This window comes from Thamnophis elegans, chromosome 6, assembly GCF_009769535.1.
Source record: "Thamnophis elegans isolate rThaEle1 chromosome 6, rThaEle1.pri, whole genome shotgun sequence".
Taxonomy (NCBI): domain Eukaryota; kingdom Metazoa; phylum Chordata; class Lepidosauria; order Squamata; family Colubridae; genus Thamnophis; species Thamnophis elegans.
The window spans coordinates 144,482-160,618 of record NC_045546.1 but is presented as its reverse complement, the minus strand read 5'-3'; the positions used below and the strand labels follow the sequence as shown (position 1 = coordinate 160,618).

General features: G+C 59.6%; 3 protein-coding genes across 3 annotated transcripts in view; 2 read left to right on the top strand and 1 right to left on the bottom strand.

Moving 5' to 3' along the window:
* Positions 1–1,944: 1,944 nt before the first annotated feature.
* On the bottom strand, positions 1,945–8,088 carry ARFIP2 (ADP ribosylation factor interacting protein 2). Its single transcript, XM_032219386.1, has 9 exons — positions 8,003–8,088; positions 7,534–7,641; positions 6,351–6,459; positions 5,935–6,030; positions 5,658–5,791; positions 3,867–4,088; positions 3,135–3,292; positions 2,869–3,043; positions 1,945–2,762 (listed from the first exon to the last, which is right to left on the bottom strand). The coding sequence occupies exons 2-9, from the start codon at positions 7,630–7,632 to the stop codon at positions 2,607–2,609; spliced, it is 1,149 nt and encodes a 382-aa protein (XP_032075277.1). The 5' UTR covers positions 7,633–7,641; positions 8,003–8,088; the 3' UTR covers positions 1,945–2,606.
* Positions 8,086–9,781, top strand: TIMM10B (translocase of inner mitochondrial membrane 10B). Its single transcript, XM_032219387.1, has 3 exons — positions 8,086–8,170; positions 8,271–8,366; positions 8,494–9,781. The coding sequence occupies exons 1-3, from the start codon at positions 8,132–8,134 to the stop codon at positions 8,662–8,664; spliced, it is 306 nt and encodes a 101-aa protein (XP_032075278.1). The 5' UTR covers positions 8,086–8,131; the 3' UTR covers positions 8,665–9,781.
* Positions 9,782–11,149: 1,368 nt separating this feature from the next.
* Positions 11,150–16,137, top strand: part of DNHD1 (dynein heavy chain domain 1) — a 51,986-nt gene continuing 46,998 nt past the window's right edge. Inside the window, exons 1-9 of the mRNA XM_032219381.1 lie at positions 11,150–11,276; positions 11,371–11,556; positions 11,813–12,016; positions 12,153–12,263; positions 12,599–12,755; positions 14,747–14,998; positions 15,170–15,313; positions 15,479–15,560; positions 15,860–16,125. Coding sequence (XP_032075272.1) covers positions 11,221–11,276; positions 11,371–11,556; positions 11,813–12,016; positions 12,153–12,263; positions 12,599–12,755; positions 14,747–14,998; positions 15,170–15,313; positions 15,479–15,560; positions 15,860–16,125 — 1,458 coding nt within the window. The 5' untranslated portion in view covers positions 11,150–11,220. The remainder of the gene's footprint in view (positions 11,277–11,370; positions 11,557–11,812; positions 12,017–12,152; positions 12,264–12,598; positions 12,756–14,746; positions 14,999–15,169; positions 15,314–15,478; positions 15,561–15,859; positions 16,126–16,137) is intronic.

Below are 16,137 nucleotides of genomic sequence, written 5' to 3'. Positions count from 1 at the left end.
AATTGAGGCCTGCCTAGTTGGGGGTCGCTGGGGTTTCTTTGGGGTGGGCCTGGCCCCTTCTTGCTCCAAGAGTTTTGGGAGTAGAATGCTGGCTGTCCCAAAGGAGTTTTTTTTGAAAAGGCAACTGGACTTATGCTCTTTTCTTGAAGAGGTTTCACTGCTCTCCCCAGAAGCATCTTTAGTTCTGGAAAAGCCCCTCTGGGACTACCAGGACCTGGAGGACGGAGACTCTCCATAGACATTTAGCTGTGCCTGCCTGGCTGGCCTGTCCCTGCCTTCCCCTCCTCCAACCTCCATTAATACTTTAATTTCACCATGGGGGGGGAGGGGGTGGGGGTTCCATTTGTGCTCTTAGGTTGCCCGATTCTTGTGCTGTTCATAAATGAATTGCATTGATCCAGGAAGGCTTTGCACGAACAGGGCGGAAGGTTGACTGCTCAAAATTGTGAGTGGAATCATTGGGGGGGGGGGGGGGGGCAGATGCAAAATTGAAGGGATTCAGGAATTGCACCCAGGAAAACAAGGTGCGATGTTTGACATCTTGATAAGCACACAGGCTTGTGGTGACTGTAGAAATGTGTTAGCTATGAACGGGCATTTCTACATGGGCAGTGTCCTGTTTTGGCTAAGAATCCGGCATGCAATAAAGTTTAAATTTCTGACACAAACAGGAATTTGGATCTGAAGATAATTCTAAAGAAAAGTTGTGTTTAACACAGAAAAGGGGAGGTGTCCCCCCACATGATACATCAACAATTAAAATTCACAAGTAGATGAATTTGTGCACTTTGTTCGTTAATGGTGAAATTGTTGTGCTGTGTGTTGTGAGAAGCAAAAATGCTGCACTTAACCTCTGAATTCTGGGGATTTCGGGCTGCTAACATGCCTGCGCTGCTCAAGGAGGGGATGGGCGGCGTTGAGAGGCGGAAGTGACTGGCCTCTGGGCGAGAGTGAAGGAGGATTAAATCCCAAAACACAAACCCTGGGAGGACTGAGGAAGCCTCGGCTGCACTAGAGACTAGACGCCCCTTGGAGGTCATGTAGTCCAACGCCCTGCTCCAACAGGATTCCCTGTACCGTTCTCGATGGTTGTCGAGTCTCTTCTTAAAACCCCCAAGGCTGGAGCACCCACCACCTCCGGAGGGGAGCCGTTCCACTGAGTCTTCTCCCTGACAGAAATGCCTCCATCCCAAACAGGTTCTCTCCTTGACTGGCTCCCATCCAAGACATTCAGTCAAAGGGAACCTACAAAGTTCTTCTTCTTCTTCTCAGTAGTCAGAGCAAGGATGGTGTGCAGAATTCTTCACTTGGGAAAGAGAAAAGGGGGGGGGGGCGCCAGAGGCGAGAGGGGTAGCTCCGTTCTGATCCCGCAGGACGAAGACATGCAGGGTTGCTGGCTGCATTCAGTGCCCGAGGCTGCAACGGGGCACCGGAAGTAAAAGTGAAACAGCCGTTGTGCTTACACACACACACACACACACACACAGCCCTGGACCTGCCCTGGGAGGTTTCAGGATGCCGTTTATGATTGACCTCTTGGGTTGAGGCCCCAGGAAGGGCATCAGAGCAGGACCTCAGCCTGGCACTCCGCCAAGGCAGCCCAGGGCAGAGTTTGGCAGCAGACGGCTGGCAGAGAAACCACCAGGCAAAGAGGGGGGCTCCATGCACAACTTGAGACCCGCCCCTCCTCCCTGGCAGCTGGGAGTCAGGCTCCGACAGTAGCATCCTCGCCCTCCCTCCCTCCCTCCCGTCCTGGCTGGTTGTAAAACAACGGGGGGGGGGAGGGCTTAGCCAAGCCCCCACCCCCACCAGCAGGCAGGACTGTGAGCTCTGCCCCTCTTGTGCTAGCCAGGGTGGCACCAGATGGCAGAACTGCCCCCCCCCCCCGTGCCATTCCCCGCTTGGGCCAAGGGAAGCCCTGGGCTCCGCAAAGAGACTTCTGCAGCCATTTGGTACCATTTATTGGGGAATCTTTACAGAGGTGGTGGGGGCTGGAGTGTTGGTCGGGGCCGGCTGGGTGGAAGGCCGGAGTTTGCCGCCCGCAGCCCCCATAGGGAACACAATATGGGACACTGGCCATGATGAACGCACACATCACACACACGCACGCACGCACACCCTCCCCAGGGGCCGGAGCCAGGAAGTGTTTGGTCCCTGGCCCCCCAAATAGGGGGCCAATCTCACATCTTGGGCACCTCCAGAGCAGCCCCGGCACGTCCAACCCAGCCGACCCATAGCTGCCTTCCTTGAAGGTCCCGTGGGGCAGGATGGAGAGAACGTTCCTCAGGGAGAACAGGCCGAGGGGGGGAGGAGGCCCAAGATCGGGTCGGGCCTGGCCCTCAGCAGAGACCCTTGATTGGGGACCGACGGGGGCGCCCTTCTCCCCACCCTCAGAGTAAGAAAGTGCTTGCTGCCTCCGGGCATTGCGGAGGGAGGGACGGGGCGGCTCGGCTGCTCCAGCTCTCCCCGCTCCCCCCCCCCTGGAATGGGAAGCCCCCGAAGGGCACCAGAGGGGAGGGCGCCCCACGGCAGGGCCCTCCCTCCGAGTCCAAGTCTGTGAAGGGCGGGAGGAGCGTGGCGGGAGGGGGGGCGACGACCCCCCCTGCTCACTGCTCCTCCAGCCAGGAGGGCTTGTCGGCCCCGGGGCTCTTCAGCTTGATGTTGAACTGTTTCAAGGTCTGCTCCAGCTGCTGCTGGTTGCCAGCGAAGTAGGCCGAGATGGCATTGTGGAAGAGCAGAAGCTGCTTGTGCATCACCTTCACCTGGGGAGGGGGAGGGGGGTGCAGAGATCAGTGTCCGCCTGGCACCGGCACCCGTGGTGGTCACAGCCGCGCCCCCGCCTCCTCCTCCTCCGCCGGCCAGGCTCACCTTGTTCTCTTCCAGGAACTTCAGCTTGACGGCCACGTCTGCCCGCAGCTTCTCGTACTTGGCGCGGTGGGCCTGGAAGTTGGCCTGGGCAGCATCCAAGCGGCAGAGCGTGTTGGCATCCCGTGGCCCCAGGCTGAGCTCCTCCAGGTCTGTGCGGTAAGCGTCGTACTCCAGCCTGCACCAGGGGTGGGTGGGTGTGGCGGGTCAGAGGAGCCACGGCAGCCCTGCCCTGACCGACCGACCGGTTTCCCCCGGGAAGGACCCACCTGGCCGTCTCGTACTGCTTGACGGTCATGAGGGTGTCCTCCATGGTTTTGTTGACCAGGGTGTTGATGCTGGAGACAAAGAAGTTGACGGCTCCCAGCAGGGTCTCCCCGTTCTTGCAGAGCAGCTTCTGAGTCTCGGCGTTGTATCCGAACTCCTCCTGCAAGTGGGGGGAGGGACGGAGGAGATCGAGGAAGCTCCTCCCCCACCTGGGACCCCCCCCACACTTCCCCTGCCAAGGAAGGGCAGCTGCACCTGCTCTGCCTCAAAAGGAGGGCTGCCCCCTGCTTTACGATGGGGGTGAAGCTCTTGACCCCCCCCCCCTCTGGGTGCTTTGGAGGGGAGGAAGTTGCCCCCCTCCTCCTCCTCCTCCTCCATAGTCCCTTTTAGCCTTCCCACCTCGCACATCCCCCTCAGCCATGCCCTTCCCCGGGCCTTATCTCCATGCTGGAAGCCTGGCTCTGCCCTCCCTGAGAGACGCCACTTGGGGGCGTGGGGGGTGGAAGAAGAGCCCACCGGCTGCCTCCTCCTCCTCCTCCTGGGAACAGCAGCTCCCCCACTTCCTCAGAGCAAGTGCTGCCCTCCCAGAGCCAAAAGCTTCACTCCCATCCCTGCAGAGTCAGCCTTCTGAAAGGCCACAGGCCCCGGGGGGGGGGGGAGGGGATGAAAGCCTGCCCACCGAGGGAGGGACGGAGGGAGGTCTGCCAGGAGAAGGGCGGGAGGGGTGCGCTCACCTGAAGCTCCGGGGACTTCTGGCTGAGGTCCGAGAAGGCGTCCGCCAGGGCATGCTGTGTCTGGACGAGGCTGTAGAAGTGGTTGGTGAGGGCCCGTGCCAGGCCCAGCAAGGACTCGTACTTCCGCTTGGTGTCACGCAGCAGCTCAATCTGGGTCTCCAGCTCCAGGTCGATGGTCCGCGAGCCGCGCCCGAAGCGCTCCGACAGCAGCTGCTTGGTGCACTGCGCCAAGGGTGGGGAAGAGCAGAGGAGAGGGTGGCATTCGGGAAAGGGCCTCTTGCCCTTATTGGCCGGGTGCCTCCCAGAAGAAGCCACCAGAACGGCTGGGAATAAAGAGGAAGGGCCCTTTCCCTGGCACTGAGGAAAGGGGGCTGCAGGAGGACTCTCTGCGGGGGAGTCACACCCCGACCATGAGAGCGACCCCCCCAGCCCTCAGCTAACCCAGGACAGCTGCCTGGGCAGAAGCCCCCCGCCCAAAGGCCCCACAGGCATCCGGGGAAGCCCCTCACATAACCCCACAAGGCCCAGAGACTGCGTGAAGGTGGTTCTTATAGATTTTAGCTCTGCATTTAACACAATGCTTCCCCATGGACCAGCGTCCAAACTTATGGATCTTGGACTTCCTTATAAAATCTGCCTTTGGGTGATGGATTTCCTGTCTGGCCGCTCTCAGAGGGTCAGATCAGCTAACCATCTCTCTTCAGCCCCGATTCGTACACCACAGGGTTGCATGTTGAGTCCCTTACTCCATGCTCTTTATGTGCATGATGGCCTCCCCACTCACGCTAGTAATATTATTACTAAATCCTCAGATGATACAACAGTACTGGGGGTCTTGGGGGGGGGGGAAGGGGGGATGAGTCTGCCTATCGAGATGAGGTGGACCGGTTGTTTTCGTGGTGTGGAGACAATAACTTGGTCCTTAGTGCCAAGAAGACAAGGAGCCGATAGTGGACTACGGAAGGAACAGATCAGACATCCAGGCCTTGCTTACCAAGGGAGACCGAGCGGCGCAAGTGGGCAGTTTTCAGTTTCTGGGCGTTGTCTTAAAAGAGGACCCGACCTGGGGCGCTCACACTGCAGCCCTGGTCAAAAGGGCCCAGCAGTGACCCCACCCGAGACTTCTCAGGAAACAACACCCGGATGGGGAAACTGCTGGTGACTTTCCATCGCTGCCCCATAGAGAGTATTGTAACCACCTGCGCTTGGTTTGCCAATTGCCCAGTGGCAGAGGAGGGCAGCGCTCCAGAGGGTCAACGCCATTGCCCAGGGGATCATGGGTTGCCCCCTCCTCTCTTTGGAAGAGCTTTATAACCCCCCCGCTGCCTTAAGAAAGTTCAAAGCATTCTTAAAGATCCACCTAATTCTGGGCACCCTTCTCGTTTTGAACTATGACCATCTGGCAGACGGTACAGGACAATAAAAACAAGGACAGACAGTAGGCTGAAGAACAGCTGCTCTCCCAGGGCAGAAACCATACTGAGTTTTACTGCATAGTGCAATATTAACGCAACATCAGGTTTTCAATTCATTTGTATGGAACATGGATGATACGTGTGTGTGCGCTTTATTTTTATAGTTATAACGTACACCGAAGATGGCATTTAATTTCGGGTTATGAGGTGCAATGACAATAGAGTAAACTCTCCCCACCAGCCGTCACAAGCCGACTCGTCTTCGAGATCGTCCACGGGGCCCTTGAAGGGGCCCGGGGGGCTAGAAAAGCCAGTGGTAGCCCTGCAATGCCCGGGGCTCCATTCAGTGCCTCCCCCCATTCCCAAGGGGACTCACTTTGTAGGTGTTGATGCCCCATTTTCTGACAATGTCGAACTTCTCCACGGCTACTCCTCGTGTGGCAGCAGCTGCCGCCGCCGCCTCCTCCCCGGTCATGGCTGGGTTGGGGTGGGGCTGGTGCAAGTTGGAGCCTGCAGTTGGCAAGAAAGGATGCCCACCAGAAAGACGGCGACCCCCTTCTCACACATTCCCCCACTGGAAGGGCTGCAAAGCCCCCATTTCCTCACAGGTTTCCCCCTCCCCTCCCTGCCCCCCCCCCCACGCAGGACAATACCTGTGGCCACGGGAGCCTGGCTGGCTATGCGGCTGGCAGCCGAAGGGCTGGGGGAGATGAGTGGTCCTCGGGGAGGGTGAGATGGAACGAGGGAGCCTGAAATGGAGGGCAGAGGAAGGCAGGGCAGGGGAGCCGCACCAGAGGGGGCGAGAGGACACAAGGGGGCGGGCGATGAGCGTGACACATGGTCAAGGAGACGAGGAGGCGAGATGGGGGGTTGCATACCAAAGGATCCATGAGACAGTGAGATCCCCTCCCCAAGCCGCCCCCCTCCCTCTCACCTCTGGAGCTCTGGGGAGACGGACATGGCTGCCTACGCAGGGGAGGGGGCTTCCAAGCACTCTCCAACCACCAGGCAATGCCCAGGCAGGCGCCCCCCTCCCCAAGCAGCCCCATCGGTCCCTGCAAATGCTGACCTTTGATGATACTGGTGGGGACGATGCCCTCGGCTGTTCCCCCGTAACCTCCAGAGACAATGCTGGTCTCGTTCAAGTTGGGCCCCGACACCATCACTTGCTGCAGGTCCTAAGGAAGGGGGGGGGGGGGGAGAACCAAACTGCCAGCTGCTTCCCCTACAGGGCTGCCAGGCGCAAGGCACCCCAGGCAACACAAGGTGGCACCTTTCTGGCTGCTGGCCTGTTGATGACGGGAATCTCGCCACTCACTGAAAAACTGCCAAGCTTTAGGAAGGGCCCCCTTTCCTCAGCCACTGCCCCCCCCCTCCCAGGCCTCTCAACCGGCCGTTTTCCTTCAGGCAGCCCGTGGGGCCAAAGCTATCAGGCGGGAGGGCACACAGCAGTGTTCTTCTACAGCCGGCACTGGAATGCCCCCAAGAGAGCATCTAGTCCAGCCCCTGCTCAGGGCTCGGTCCACCAGGGGAGGATTTTGCAAAGGACCTCCTGGTCCCTTTGAAAGGGACAAGACTGTCATTAGAGCTCCGCCTCTTGGAGGATTCGGCACCCTGAACAAGTTCGACCCCCTTCTGCTCCCCCCCAAGCGCTCCCTGATAAGTGGGGGTCCCTGCCTTTCCCAGCAGTGAGAGCAATTAATGAGTGGAAGGTTTTGCCTTCAGAAGCTGTGGGGGCTCCAGCAGTGGACAACCCCCTGTCTGAAATGATATGAGAGGTCTCCTGCTTCAGACCTCCAACGTCCCTCCCAACTCTGTTATTCCATGTCCTCCCTTCTGTTTGGGAGCCTCCAGGAAAGACGAAATGCCCGCTTCCGTGCCCGCCTGGGCCACTGGCTCCTAGTTCTGGCCTGAGCCCCCTTCCCTGAGCGGCTTCTGGGCAGCCAGAGGGTCCCCTCCCTCTTCTGCTTGGCAAACCTTCAGCCGGCTGCTTTCCTCAGAGGCCAAACAGAAGCGACCTGGAGGGCTTCCTTTGGGACTCCTGGCCCTCCCCGGGGCCTCCCCAAACTCCCACCCACCTTTCTGGACTGCCCAGGGCTCCGCAGGAGGGGACCTCAGAGCAGGGGGTGGGTGGGTTCCTGCTCCCCCCTGCCTCCCTCCCACCCAAGGCCGCTCTCCCTAGGGCGAAGGGGGCCAGGAGCTCCTCTGCCCTCGCCGTCTCCTCCTCCTCCCCACGCTCCCCTCTTCCACACCTGCTCCAAGCCGTCGTCATCGGCCAAGCGCCTGGAGTCTCCGTTGCCGTGGATGGGGATCTCCATGGTGGCTGCCTTGCTCATCGGTCCTTCGCTCATGCTGGGTGCCTGGGGGGCAACGGGGGGAGCGGGGTTGAGGGGCTCGGCCTCGGCCCCCTTCCCGTCTCTTCCGCGGAGGACGCGGCGGCGGTTCCTCCCGGGGGGGCTGAGCCCGGGGCAAGTGCGGGAGCCGAGGGCTTCGGAGTCCGGTCCAAATCGGGCCCCGCTTTCCGCGGCGGAGAGGCCTCCTGCCGCCCCCCCCCCCGACGCCCGCCCCGCGAGAGCCGCTGCCAGGGGAGCCGCCCCGCCCGGCGCCCGCAACTCCGGCCGGCCAAGAGCCGCGACGAAGAAGGCCGGACGGGGCCGCCCCAGGAGGCCACAGACCGCCCGCCCGCGGCCCGGGGAGGAGGGGGCCGGCGGCACCGCTCACCCGCTGCGGGCCGGCCCCGGGGGCTCCGGCGTCGGTCGGGCGCGCGACGGCCCCAGCGCAAGCAGACCGGAAGCGACGTCGTGGGGCGGAAGTGGCGTCACGGGGAGCGGAGGGGAGCGCCCGGCCTGCATGGAGGACCCCGCGCCGGAGTCGCAGCAGCTGCGCAGCGTGAGCCGCCTCCCCCTCCCCCTCCCCCCCGCCTCCCCTCCCCCTCTCCCCGGGAGGGCGGGCGGCCGGGCGGGCGGCTGAAGCTTTGCTGTCGTTGCAGCTGCGGGACTTCCTGCTGGTCTACAACCGGATGACGGAGCTCTGCTTCCAGCGCTGCGTGGCCGACCTCAACTACCGCGCCCTCACCCGCCAGGAGGTGAGCCCGGGGCCGGGGGGGGGGGGCTGGGGAGAGGCTGGGGGGGGGGTGTGTGAGGTCCACGATGGGGGTGGGGGATGAGCGAGCCCCCCTCCCCTCTCTCTCTCTCTCTCTCTCCCCCCCGCAGGAGGCCTGCCTGGACGGCTGCGCCGGGAAGCTGGTGCGCTCCAACCACCGCCTGATGGCCGCCTACGTGCAGCTGATGCCCTCCCTGGTGCAGCGCAGGATCACCGACTACGAGGCCGCCGGACACGACCCCGCGCCTCCCGCCGCCCTCCCGGGGCCCGACGCCTCCTGACCCGCCTGCACCTCGCCCACCTTGGGAGGGGCACCCGGAGGCCCCGAAGAGCCTTCCTCCGGGGAGCCCCGCGGGCGCAGCTCTCCTTCCGCCCGGGCTCCCTCCTGTGGAGGAGGAGAAGCGGTGGCAGGAGGGCAACCGAAGGGGACCCTGGGGAGCAGAAACGTTGACTGAGAAGCATTCTGGTCCAGGCAGAGGCCGTTGGAACCCGGCCTTCAAAGCTCTTGGCTGCCCCCAGCCCTGCTCCCCAGGGGCAGCTTCTCCCTTTCCCAAGCCGAGGTGGAGGCCAGATCATCAACCGCTCCTACCTGGAGGATCCTGGCCAAGGACCATGGGTGCTGGAAGGAGGACTCTTGACCAGCTAGAATTGGGGCAGGTGGGGTGGGTTGTCCTAAAGGCTGCCTCCGGTGACCTTGCTTCTTCGAAATGGCTGCCCCAGAGATCTGTGTTGCTACTCCATTGCGCAGGAGAGCACTAAGCTTAATTGGATATGCTTAGGTGAGCGTTAAGCAGGCCTGGCCTGAGCCACAGCACTGCACTGGGTTTCCCCAAGGCACGTTTGCTTCAAATGTGACAGGGAGGGCCTGTGGGCTGGTGGTCTTTCAGGGCGCCCGTGAGGTCATTGCTTTGAGGCTGGCGGCAGCAGCAGCAGGACCCAGACCCTTCTCCCTCGCTTGGCATGGGGGATGCGATGGAAGGCCCCATCACACAGCATTTCTGTTAGAAGAGCTGCAGGGTGGGGATCCAGAGAGGAGATCTGTTCCAGTAGAGGCTTTTGCAGCAGGGAGCCTGAACATATCTAGGAAAGGTGACCCCTTAATGTAACCATGTTCAACATCTGGGAACCCTCTGGATGATGTGTTGAGCTGGTAAACTTCCTTGCTTCTGGTAACCATACAGTTGTGGGGGCAACAGTGGTAAAGTGGCTTCCCACTGCTTTTTTCTAGTCTGGTCTAATTGCGAGGCCTGGGTTAAGAAGACACCATTGATTGGATTTTCTTATTACATGTTAAATTCAGTAATTACCTCATTTTCAGGATACACATTGTACTTGGAGTTCCACAGCAATTACGCAGTCTTGCTTTTTGGATTGTATTAAAGAGAAACCGATACAGTTTCTGAGTCTAGTAACCCATCTCCTTTGGCAAGAACTTCATGCTTTGTGTATAGAAACATTGGACCAGTTGTGGTATTTATCCCCTGGGATCAGCACCTGGCTTAGAGGGAACGGCAACATGTTCACCTTTATAGATGGTGAGGGGGATCTACCTGTGGGGAGGGGAGGGCACTACAGCTACATGCCGGATGGGATGCACAGCCCAAATATTTGCTCCTCCACAGGTCATGGAGGAACCATGCAAGACAGAAATTTTATTGTACTTTTGCCAGTTTACAGAAAATGTGAACATGCTTGTACTGCGGAACATGTTGCACGAATATGGAGTTGAAGGTGGGTTGCTAAACACAGCAAGAACCCCTAGAATGAATGTCCAGGTGGGGTAATGTCCAGTCGGGGTTTTGATAAATGTACAGAAGCTTGGAAGGCTTGTGATGTCCTGTTAGAGATGTGAATACAGGCGGATTTCTCTGGATGTTTGACAGGGAAAATGGATTTATCAGATTTATACACCTCTCACATCTCACCCCAGGGATTCTGGGTGGGATGCAAGGAATGCCCAAACAACTAGTATAAACAGCCCACCCCCCCCCCCCCCGGGGAAACTAAGGTGGTGGTGCTGGTGGGTGCTGGGGTCTTTTTTAAAGCCGCGGGGCTTCGGGGGCCTCCATCCTCGGGGCGTCTCCTCTGGCGGCGCGTGGGGGGGGGGCGCGTCGGCCGGGCGGGCCGTTGGCGCCCCTAGCGACGCCGCGGGCGTCCCTAGCAACGCGGACCCAGCCGCCATGGAGCCGCCCGGCGCCCAGCCGCCCGTCCCGGGGCTCCCCGAAGCGCGGCCCTCGGAGCCCTCGGGAGCCTCCCCGCGGCAACCGGACCCGGCCTGGGCACGCTCCTCCCGGCGGCGCCTGGCCACGCAGTTGCGGGAGGCCGGCCGGGCGGAGCCGCGGGATGTGGAGGCGCTGCTTGCCGAGCTGCTGGCCGTGTGCCGGGAGGTGCTGCGGGGCGGCGGGCGGCGCGCCTGGCTGCGGCTGCTGGAAGCGCTGCAGCTCTGCGCGCCCTTCCGCGGGCTGCTCTCCGGGCGCGCCCCGCTGCCCGCCTACCTGCGCGCCCTGCGCTACCAGGCCTGCGGGGGCCGGGCGCTGCTGGCCGACCTGGACCTGCGGGGGGCGCTGCGGGGGGCCTTCCCCAGCAGGCGCGCGGCGCTGCGAGACGACCCCGAGGCCCCCTGGCCCCTGGCCCTGGCCGCCGAGGCCCGCCGCCTGCCCGCCGCCCCGGAGCCGGCCTTCGCCGGGCTGCCCTGCCCCTTCCGCGCCGCCCTGGACGCCCCCGCCGCCGGCCTGCTGCACCCGCGCCCCGTCTCCCTGCCGGAGCTGCAGCGCTGCGTGGGGCCGGTGGGCGGCCGGGTGGCCCGCCTGGAAGCCCCCTGGGCGGGTGGGCTGGGCATGCTGCCCCTGGCCCTGGCCGCCGCCCTGCCCGTGGACTTCGCCTGCGCTGCCCGGTGAGCCCCGCCGGTGGGAGAGCGGGGGGCTCGGAGCGAGGCCGGCAGGGAGGCCGCCTCGGCCACTGACCCCCCGCTCCCGCCCCTGCCGCAGCCCGTCTCCGGAGTCTGCCGAGGTGGCCAGCCCCGCACCGGCCCCCGGGCTCCCGGCCGCGGCGCCCCCGGCGGACAGGCAGGCCCCGATGAGCGGGCTCCAAGTGGCCGAAGTCCTCTCCGGGAGATACCACGCGGGGGAGATCCGCTTCTTCTACCTGAACGCTGCCCCGAACCGGCATTTCAGGTACCGCGTGGCGCCCGAGCCTCGCCCCCTTTAGAGCCCCCGCTCGCCGGGCTTTGCCTCCCTACCTACGCGGCTGCCAGCTGGCCTTCCCCGCGCAGATGCTGGGCACGGGCGTCACCGGCTGGCGTGGGGCGGCGGGCTGCAGCCTCTGAGCGGAGCGGAGGCTCCTGGCGGGGCCGGGGCTGCCCAGCCTGTCCGAGGAGACGGGCGTTGCGAAGGGCTTTCCTCCGTGGCCTTCCTCCCGCCCTGGCTGTAGGCCTTACGACCTAGTGACCGTCCCGGGGTACCTGATCAAGCCCCAGCACTACGTCTTCTCGCCCTTCGGGGTGCTGTGCGTGCATCCCGAGGAGGGCTCCGTGGCGCTTTCCTTGGGCGACTGGCATCGGGAGGCCCGGCTGTGGCAGCTGATGCAGCACATCCCCTTCTTCCGCCTCTTCTTGGTCCGCAAAGCCTTCACTCGGTAGGAGCCCTGGGGGGGTGTGGAGATGGGGGATTAGGGGGTGCCTCTCCTCCCTGCTCTGGGGAGGGTTGCTGGGAGGAAGAAGGTAACTCAGCCTTTCTCAGCTGGTTCTCCCCCCCACCCCCCCCCCCCCCAGGTGGTGCTTTAACGTCAAATATTTGCAATACTTGAAACTCCGGGAGAAGCTGAACCTCCAGTTGCTTCAAGCTGTGCCCCATTTTGGAGCAGCACTTCTCCACATATCCAGGTTGGGATGCCAAGAGGCAGCGGTGGGATCCAATTTCTTTTACTACCGGTTCTGTGGGCGTGGCTTGGTGGGCGTGGCTGGGGAAGGTTACTTCAAAACCCCCATTAACCTCCAGATCAGCCGGGACTGGGGAGGCAGAGACTAGAGGGGGGGGGGGGGTGGAGGCCACCCAGAGGTGGCATTTACCGGTTCTCCGAACTCCTCCAAATCTCTGCTATCGGTTTTCCAGAACCGGTCAGGACCTCTGTGGAGAAGGCAGTGAGGAGACCCCGGGGCCACAGGAGTTCCTCCACTGTTTTGCGGCCTCTGCAGAGATTTCTCTCTTTCCTGCTTAGACTCCTGCAGGAGTTGCAATCCGTCCACTGGCTGCCAACTGGCGCCAGCAGGTGTTACAACTTCATTGAACTCAAGCGGTCTCTGGCCCAGATGAACAGCAACGCAGACGGGTTCCTTCACAGGTTCCTCGCCCTCTGCACCTCCATCTTGGAGCTGGTGAGCCTCAGCCTGAGTGGGACGGGGGCTCTTGCAAGGGGGAGGAGGGGGTGTTTTCAGGGGAGTGGCGAGATAAGGCTCTGCGTTGCAACCCCCACCCCCCCACCCCTTCTGCCTCTTTCTCTCAAGGAAAGTTTTGGATTACATTGCAAGAACCAAGAAAACCCATCTCATTTTAACTCTTGCTACATTTCACATTGGCGACGCAGCCTGGTCAGTGGTTGTGAGCTGATGTGAGAAGAGTATTTCAGTGAGGCAATTTAATTTAATTACTTTAGTAGGTTTGTAACGATCACACACTCTATACGGGTCCAAGAAACGAAGAATGAAAAAGCAGTTCACCCTAAATAACAAAGCAGCACACACAGAAGCCCTTACGCAGCTCCCTCGATTGAAAAGTCTTTTTATTTTAATTGAACAAAAACACACAAAAAGAGAATCCTCCTTCATTACATCTTGTAGAAAGCGTGTCGATTGGCTACAGATAACTTTCGTGCATTTCTTCCACAGTCATTACTTATAGTTCATATTAGATTATACACTTTAAGTCAAAAATCTTTTTATATCTTACTATCAATGTACCACAATTCTCATTTGGCTACAATTATTTTAACATGCTTTTACCTCAAATCATTCAGACTTAAAGACACAACCACATAATGGAATTCATTAGCTATTTCAAAAAACCCTCCAATAACATTACACCTTTATAGCATCTTTTAAGTAAAAGTCAATTAATAGAGTTTCTAAACCTTCCCCCCTTTTTCCTCCCCAACTCACTGTTTAGAATTTATATCTAAGTTACTTTTGCCAATACCATAGCATGTATATGTTGTTAAATAATGTGCATTGACATTTCCCTGTTGTTATTATAATTGGCTAAAAATCATTTACTATTTATGTCCCATCTCCTATCATCAGACACCCCCCCCCCCAAAAAAAAACCTTACACCTTTATAACAAGATCTAAATAAAAATCTGTTAATAAAATTTATAGGTCTTTTTCCCAAGTCACAATTTGCAATTTATATCCAAGTTTCTTTTCCTAGATTGCCAGTACATGTATATATCATTAAGCTGTATCCATTATCATTTCATTATTGTTATTATAGTTAATTATTTGTTAACGAATAAACATTTAATAACAATCTAAAACAATCTAAGAGTTACTAAATTCCTACTTATTAATCACCAAAATCAACTAATTTTTTACTGACTTCTTCTTAAGCCCCGTCCCACCCGGCCCTTTCTCTTCTCTATTCACCAAACTCTGTCCGTTGGTCCAGTGCAGCCAGCAGCTTCTACCAGAGAGAGGTTTTAGCCAGTGGATTCCTCCCGAGCGCCTGTCTTGCATCGGGTAGCCTTGGCAGGTTCATTTCTGTAGAGGTCCACTGTGGAGCAGTGCTCTGTGGTGCCCTGTCCCACCCGGTGGTTCTTCTTCTGCCTGCTGGGTTCTCTGAAGCCGAGAGAAGCCTCGGAAGGAAGTGGCCTTTCAGTGCCTGATTCATGATAGCAGGCAGGCTCCGGCCTTTAACTGTTGCCGATGATCTCCTTGCTGCTCTCTGTGCTTGTTGTTTGCCCAACTGAGCCACCTGATCACCGTAGTAGTGAGTGTGGGGTGGGCTCCCTGTTTGTAGACCACCCTTTGCCCAGCCAGCCTTGGAGGGCCGATGGGCTTCTCCTGGTGGTGCCTTGATGAAAAGTGTTTTCTGCTTGAGTGTTTAACCGCCTGGTGTGTTTAACCCTGCTGCTGCTTCTTCCAGGGTGGGCTGTTGGAGAGCGGGGGGGGGGGGGGAGGGTGTTCTTTTGGTCCCCTTCCTGGCTTTTTAATTGTCTCTCTTGAATGGTGTGCAAAAGTGGGCTTACATCTTGGCCTCGACAGGCTCGGTCTGCAACACAGACCGGATCTGAGGAGAGGAAGGGCCCCTGGAAGGGCCCGGAAAGGGACCCGTTGTCAGTGGGTCCCGCTGTTTTGTGTGCAATGCTGGCAGGTGCGGGATGACACCTACAAGATGGTCCATGGGCTGCAGACGGAAGTGCAGGGCTACCGGTTGTACATCACCAAGGAGTCCCCGTACCAGCAGCGCCTGGAGTTCGAGAGGCTGCAGTGCCGCTTGCGAGAGGCCGAGTCCTGGTTGCAGATGCTGGGGACCCTGGCCATGCTGGTGAACTTCCTCATTTGCCAGACCCTCATCTCCGTGATGCACCAGGAAGCCTCCAGCTTTGTCAATTTTACCATGCAGGTCTGCCTCAGGGAACACGGAGGGCAGAGGAATTGGGGACGAGACCCCCATATGTGTGTGTGTGGGGGGGGAGAGAGATGGAGTAAAACCTCCCGGGAAGCCCCATTCTTCGGCTTCCAGGACCAAAGAGCATCTGTGTTCTCACCTGCCTTTTGACCTCTTCCCTTGCAGGCCGATGGCTCCACCCAGAAAGCCGTCCTCCGGGTGCAGCTGGTGTTCAGTGCGGACAATCAGCTCGTAGTCTTTCCCTCCAGCGGGGAGCTGGAAGACTGCCTGTTGGGGGCTCTGCAAACAATGGTGGAGACCGTCCTGGAGGTGGGCTAGGGCGGTCCTTGTCTTTCTGGCCCAGTGTCTCCCGTGTGCCCCCCCCCCCCCGGTCGCCAAGCAGGATGGCTCACGAGGGGTGTCCGGGATGGGGCTGTGGGTTCTGACGTGAACTGGCTTCAGCCCACAACGTTCCTGACTTTCTGTGCCCTGCAGACCACCCGGGTTAAAAGTGAGAAGGCAGAAGCTCAAGCAGGCCCCAGGACCCCTGAAACAGAGCGTCCGCCCTCCCAAGCAGGTGGGGAGCCAAAGAGCCTGTGGGAAGAGGGTCTGGGGGCAGCACGGTCTGGTTCTGAGCCAGGAGCAGAGATGCCCCGGAGGGAACCCCTCTGCTCGGTGGCACAAAAAGGGCCGCGTCCTTTTCAGCTCCACAGAGATGAGGAGCGCTTGCTGCCCTGGGCTGGCCTGGTTCTCCTGTGCCTCCCGTGTTTCAGTCCTTTATCCAACCCATCGCTTTAAGATTTCTTTCTAGCTGCCTTGCACAAAATGAGCCTTTTTAGCAAACAGCCGTTGGGTCCTTCCTTCCTCTCCTTAAAGCTGGAGACGTGGCCCCCCCGGCCCCTGGGGATGATCAGATCTCCCGGTTGCGTGAGCAGCTGCAGCAGATGTCGTTGACGGTGCTGTGCAGTGATAAAGCTCAGCTGGTGCATCGTTTGGACCTGAAGGCCTGCAGTGGGCTTCAAGTGGTGGGCCACCGGCTGCGGGCAGAGTACCCCTTGATGTCTCGTGAGCAGCTGGAGACCGACCTGCACACAGACAGCATCATCCAGACGGCCATGGCTAAACTTCGGGACCTCTTCATGGTGAGTCTAGTT

Excerpts from the sequence above, each read along its gene's own strand:
- TIMM10B (XM_032219387.1), top strand. The coding sequence starts at position 8,132 with ATGGAGGACCCCGCGCCGGAGTCGCAGCAGCTGCGCAGC. Across the intron at positions 8,171-8,270 it reads AGTCGCAGCAGCTGCGCAGC|CTGCGGGACTTCCTGCTGGT; the intron begins GTGAGCCGCCTC and ends CTGTCGTTGCAG. Across the intron at positions 8,367-8,493 it reads GCGCCCTCACCCGCCAGGAG|GAGGCCTGCCTGGACGGCTG; the intron begins GTGAGCCCGGGG and ends TCCCCCCCGCAG.
- ARFIP2 (XM_032219386.1), bottom strand. The coding sequence starts at position 7,632 with ATGAGCGAAGGACCGATGAGCAAGGCAGCCACCATGGAGATCCCCATC. Across the intron at positions 6,460-7,533 it reads ATGACGACGGCTTGGAGCAG|GACCTGCAGCAAGTGATGGT; the intron begins GTGTGGAAGAGG and ends CCCCTTCCTTAG. Across the intron at positions 3,044-3,134 it reads AAGCAGTACGAGACGGCCAG|GCTGGAGTACGACGCTTACC; the intron begins GTGGGTCCTTCC and ends CCCCTGGTGCAG.